This window comes from Corylus avellana, chromosome 11 (assembly GCF_965113065.1).
Source record: "Corylus avellana chromosome 11, dhCorAvel1.hap1.2, whole genome shotgun sequence".
In the NCBI taxonomy this organism is placed as follows: Eukaryota; Viridiplantae; Streptophyta; class Magnoliopsida; order Fagales; family Betulaceae; genus Corylus; species Corylus avellana.
Window position 1 is genome coordinate 6,604,532 of NC_142500.1, and position 6,087 is coordinate 6,610,618.

Sequence of the window (6,087 nt, forward strand, 5' to 3'; positions counted from 1 at the left end):
GTTATTTAAGTCAATTTGGATGACCGATTCTTGGGCTTAATAGAGTGACAAAAGAGCACCATCACAAGTTCTAGGATTAATCAACATAGAGAACTAGAAGTAAATACCATGCTCTAGGCTTCATGTGTTTGTCGATTTCTATAGATTTATGCTTTCTTGAAGAACAACTTAGTAGATACCATGTTAAATCCTTTGAGAAAGAAAAGAATTAGAGTAGATACCATGCCTAATTTGTTGCTTAGGGAGATCAATAGCTTAAGGAGTAGATACAATGCCCTTAGGTTGGCAAACATTGGGTATCTCGATATAGTTGGAACATTGGCATATTATTTATCTTATTCAAGTATGATTAGTGGTGGACATCAAAACCTTACCCTTTCATTCTTATTATGTCAACTCAATATTTTATTTTATTTCATTCAGTTAATTATTTAGGAACTTATTTTTAAGCATAATTATAGCAATTCTCATGGCAATGGTCTCGTACTTGCTTTCTATACTATCGTTTTGATCTTATGCACTTGCGAGTAAAACGTACATTTATTTGCCTATTATTTAGGTAGATATTTGCACAACAGCTTCCACGTGCCAAAGTCTTTCAAAAGTACATGGTTGTTCGACCACTCACCTACTACTGGTCGAACGCTGGTCCTGTAGTGGTTAACATCGAATCCACTTTCTAGAAAACATGGACCTATGTGGACAGCCTGTCATCCACTTCCAGCATGTGAAGCTTAACCATTCGACTGCTCCTCTCCACCTGTCGAACGCCAGTCAGGAAAAGTCACCTAACTTTGCTTATCGGCCTAGTTCCCATGAGCCTATAAATATAGGACTTGGCCATTCGTTTTTCTTAAGCAAACAACCAGAGAAGAAGCTCTATTTTGAGAGAAAGGCCTTAGGCCCCATTTGGTTTGCGGAATAAACCATTGGATTGGACTAGCTAACACTAGGTATAGCTAGTCATTTATTTGGTAACACTCTATTCTTGGGAATAGTCTATTCCCATGCACACAACATTAGCTAAGCAACTCAAAAATGAGTGGCTTAGCTAATCCTTTCCCGTAGGATTAAATTAATAGTGTAAATTGTCACAAAAAACCTCACTTGTGGATTAAATTTTGTTCTCTCTCATTCTTCTATATTTCTCTCTCTCTCTCTCTCTCTCTCTCTCTCTCTCCGTCTTTATATTTCATTCTCTCTCTTTCTCTTTCCTCTTTGATTCTTTTGGTACCGTTTTTCTGCAAGTGCAAACGATTTTTTTTTTAAAAAGAACAAATTTAATTTTTAATTTCTTTTTTTTTTAATTCTGTTTTTTTATTTATTTTGATTCTTTGTACCGTTTTTCTCTGATTTTCTTCTCTCCATCTCTCTCTCTCTCTCTTTTTTTTTTTTTTTTTTTTTTTTTTTTTTTTTTTAATTTCTGTACTTTTTTTTTTTTTTTGTATTCTGTTTCTCCATCTCTCTTCTCTGTACCGATTCCTAGTTTTTTTTTCTTCTTTTTTGACAGAGAAACAGAATCTGCAAGGTTTTTATAAAATACAAATATATAATATGTTTTATTTATTTATTTATTTTTTTTCCTTTTGATTCTCTGTACATTCTTCAACTACATTTTTTTTTATTTCAAGATTGAGTTTGATTCTGTTTTCTCCGACTATATTTTTTTTATATAAATAAATAGAATCAAAGTCCTTAATAATATAAATTGTATTTGTATTATATGGGTATTTTAGGAAATTTGATTACAATGTGATTCCATTCACCAACATATTGCATTATACTAAACGAAAGAATATGATTAGCTAGTCTATTCCAGCGTTACAACCAAACAAAGGAATATGAATAGATAATCTATTCCACACTCTTCTATTCCAAGTAGTAGCTAATCATTTTTCAATGGACTAGACATTCTGCAAACCAAATGAAGCCTTAGTGCTTACGTGTTTATTTCATTGTGTGCTAAGAGATTAATTGTTCATGTGCCTTGGAGCCATAACTCTCTTAGAGTAATTGCTGAATTTGTTATAGCAAGGTTGAGTCAACAATCGGTTACTTGCAGCTTGTTATAGTTTCAAGCAAGGGAAGTCGATAAAAGGGGTACTAGAGGTTCTGGGAGGACTACCGCGGTAGCTGGGCAATAAGGGTCACTTGTCTAGACGAGTTTGTGCCAACTACAAAGGTTTGGTAAGTGTAAAACGATTTCCTGGATCCGCTGCCCCGAAATGGTTTTTCCAAGAAGAGGTTCTTCTTGGTTTCCACTTCGTCACCAAAAATACTTGTGTGTTAAATGCTTTACTGCTTTACATATTTTTGGTGAATGTTGATTGTTGCATGTGAATTTTAATTCCGCATTAATTTTGATAAACACCTATTCAACCCCTCCTTCTAAGTGTATTTCGGAGTCTAGTGTATTTTTAGTCTTGTTTGGCTTCCTCAGCCGACTATTGATGGTCGTGAGACAAATCATTCCTGGTTTTGCTCCATTTTCGAAATTTTGCCTTTTAATATGGCCTCTTTTGGCGGTTTTGATTTGTTTGATGGGCCGAGTTATTTATTTGACTAATTCCCAACGATTTTTAGAAAAACTCTATCACCTTTGCTTTTTATTTTCTTGTAATTCCCTTTTCCCTTCCCCAACATTGAATAGAAAAAAATAAAAAATGTCCTCTAATTCCCCCCAAATAGATCACATGACGCAGGGAGGAAAAGATTTTTTTTGCAAAATAGATAAAGAGCAACATAAAATAAAGAAGAATAATAGAAAACAAAAGTAAATCGTGCATTAATTCAGAGTCTAAACTCAAATGATGATAATAAGTTGAACTAGAATCTCGTTGACCTTGATAGAGTCTCACAACCAAAAAGAAAGAGTCCCACTTTCAAAAAAAAAAAAAAAATTCCCCATAGTGTGACTGAATTTTTGGACCAAGCTTGTTATTGAATTATAAAATAATATAACTCTTAAAAACAATCTCAACTTTAATTTAACTGACTTTTGAGTCGAGCCAATTATTGAATACCGACACTTAAAACATAAATTAAATACTAAAAATTTAAATAATTATTAAAACCTAAATAAATCTAAAGACCCAATATTCTTTTCATCATGCACCATCGCATCACATGGTAGAGCAACCATTCACCGCACTCACAATATTAACCGCCGTCATCAACGCTTTAAATGCTTTGACTCGTTTCTGAAAGGGAAATCAAACAAGAAATCGCCACACTATTAATCAGAAATTTTGAAGACATACCTCAATTTTTGGCAAATTAAGTAAGCTACAGTGTCGGTAAACAATAAACATAAATCAAATCAAGAAATTTTCTTCAATTTATTCCAGAAGCATTCACCTGCTTCTCACGTCCGTAAATAGTCGGAACATTGAGAAATATCTAAAAATGTATTGAAGAAATCGGTCTAATTCTATCTCTTTTTATTCCGGTTGAAGAAAGGAAAGATCACAAAGACTATGCATGTTATAATGGATGCATATAAGGACGAGAGACTGCAATTAATTTTTAATCTGGATCAACAGTGCATGAAGATATAAAATTATTAATAAAAGAAGGAAGATTAAAGGATATATAAAGGAGGAAAGACAAAGAAACTGACCCTGACTCTTGCATCTCCACTTCGAGCAACAAGCGCTTGAACCTGTCCCAGCATTGAACAATAAAATCAAGTTTAGGGTCCGTACATCTTGATTTACAATTCTTAATTTGTATATCGATCAATATATATATATATATATATATATATATAGAGAGAATAGTTTATAATTGTGACAAGTGGCTGTCTAAAATACTGACAAGTGACCCTTTAAATTTAATGAGAAATTATAAAAATCATTCTTTCAACCATCTCCGTAAAGTGAATGAGTGAGTTCTGTTAAAGTAATGATTAAGTAATTAAATTTATCTTTTCCTATCAGCTTAAACTTTTGGGACAACTGTTAATTTAACATGTCCCCAAGGGGTAGCTCAATCGGCTGGAGACCACGTACGCCTTATGAAGGGAAGGTCACTAGTTCGAATCTCCCCTCCCCCTCTTGCGTGGACATGTAAAAAAAAAAAAAAAAAAAAAAAAAAAACTGTTAATTTAACATGGTATTAGAGCCAGGAAGAGACTTACATGCGGTAGTTTGGAACTACCGTAGATTGCGGTAGTTCCAAATGGACGGCTGAGATCGTCCAACGCAATAAAAAATTAATTTTTATAAAAGAAATAATATATTATTCATTAATTATTAAAAATAAATAATTAAAAAATTAAAAATCAAAACCATTAAAAAAATAAAAGAAAAGGAAAATAAAATCTGAAAGGGGTGGCTCTAGCCACCCTTTGGCCAAAAGGGGGTGGCCAGACTACTCCATTTTGGCCAAGGGGGTGACTGGAGTGAAAATTAATAGTTATTTGAATTTAATGAATTATTCTATAACATTTCTCTTATTTTATTATTTACTATTCTTTTATAAGATGTTTTCATAAAATAAAAAAAAATTAAAAACTCATACGACAAATTGTCTAAAATAGGCTCTAAAAAAAGTACAAAAAATTATCAAGTGTAGTTTGGGTATAAATAATCACTAAGCGGCGATAAGGACATTTGGTAACGATTTGCCCTATATGGGCAATGTGCGACTACTTAATACTACTAACGGTCCAAGACAATAGCGGTTAGAGGCAATAACCACCCCAGCATGTACAACCCTAATCAAAATTGCATGAATATATCAAATTATTAATAAATGAGGAAAGAGAGAGGCCAAAGAAGAAGCAAAGATAATGAAACTTACACTTGGACTTTCATCAAGTTGTTGTAGTACTTGTGTCTGCATCAAGTAATATATAATATAAGGTTTAGGGTAAATATATTCGCATCAAGATGTCAAATTATTAATAAAAGAATGAAACCTAGGGGACACAATTAGAAACAAGGATAAGGCATAGATGCTGTAAAAAAATTACAGTAATTTTTTCAATGGACTAGATCTAATTTCATTTTATCTCCTTATAAAAAACTTAAAATTATATCTTGAACATTGAAAAAACTAAAACACTATAGTTTTTTAAAACCACCTAAGCCAAATCCAAAACAAAAATAGGAACAACAGCGTAAAAAAAAAAAAAAAAAAAAAAAAACAAAAACAAAAACAAAAACAATTCTTACCGGATTCGTATCTTCAGGTGGAGGAAGCCTTCCCATGTAGCCTAGCAACATGAAGTTATCCAAGAAGTTGGTGTGGGGGTGTTGGAAACCTCCTTTGCTATAGCACGTGACACATAGATCGTAGGATTGTTCATTAACTCTGTCAAAGCATTGGACGCACGTAAAATGCAGTCCCAGTATCATCTTTCCGCAGTTGTCGCAGAGCAAACGCCGGGCTATCAATATGTAGAACACCGTGAGGGCTTCGCGGAATTGCAAGTTGCCGTCCCCGTTCCTGTCCAACGCAGCGAAAAAGTTGCGGTCCATGTTGTCGATATCTTTGAAGAACTCCACGAACTCATCAATGCTGACGGTGTCATCCTGATTTGTATCCATTGACTCGAAAAATTCCCGTGCTAGCTGCTTAAATTCCGTGGAGGCATTGTTATAGTAAGCTGAAGCAGCCATGTGTAACTCTTCCATCTCCAAGTCCATGCCTTTTACCTCCGTCATGCCTTTCACCTCCGTCATGCCTTTCACCTCCGTCATGCCTGTCAGTTTCTAATATCTCCCGGCCCGTATTTCTTTCAACAGACAACAATTGAAATAGAAGAAGATCAGAAAGGCTCCCCCCCTTCTTCCTATATATATATATATATATTATTATTATTTTAATTAAGAGTTATATATATATATATATATATATATATATATATATATATATTATTATTATTATTATTATTATTTTAATTAAGAGTGACACATATATAGGACTAAATTGTCACACATAGGTCTATATAGTTGAGAAAGGCACACTAACGAAATCTGTCAAGTGTTTTGACGGAATTCGATATCTAAATTATTTTTAATACCACATGAAGCGATTTGTAATTTAGGCTAATCACAGAGACTGATTTTGCATTTATTTCTA

The 6,087-nt window shown here is 33.4% G+C and overlaps 1 protein-coding gene across 1 annotated transcript; it reads right to left on the reverse strand.

Annotated features, from left to right (window-relative positions):
* Positions 1–2,817: 2,817 nt before the first annotated feature.
* Positions 2,818–5,781, reverse strand: LOC132166009 (uncharacterized). Its single transcript, XM_059576746.2, has 4 exons — positions 5,178–5,781; positions 4,804–4,839; positions 3,620–3,661; positions 2,818–3,200 (listed from the first exon to the last, which is right to left on the reverse strand). The coding sequence occupies exons 1-4, from the start codon at positions 5,703–5,705 to the stop codon at positions 3,123–3,125; spliced, it is 684 nt and encodes a 227-aa protein (XP_059432729.2). The 5' UTR covers positions 5,706–5,781; the 3' UTR covers positions 2,818–3,122.
* Positions 5,782–6,087: the final 306 nt, after the last annotated feature.

Excerpts from the sequence above, each read along its gene's own strand:
- LOC132166009 (XM_059576746.2), bottom strand. The coding sequence starts at position 5,705 with ATGACGGAGGTGAAAGGCATGACGGAGGTGAAAGGCATGACGGAGGTA. Across the intron at positions 4,840-5,177 it reads CACCTGAAGATACGAATCCG|ACACAAGTACTACAACAACT; the intron begins GTAAGAATTGTT and ends TACTTGATGCAG. Across the intron at positions 3,201-3,619 it reads GTGGAGATGCAAGAGTCAGG|AAACGAGTCAAAGCATTTAA; the intron begins GTCAGTTTCTTT and ends TTTCCCTTTCAG.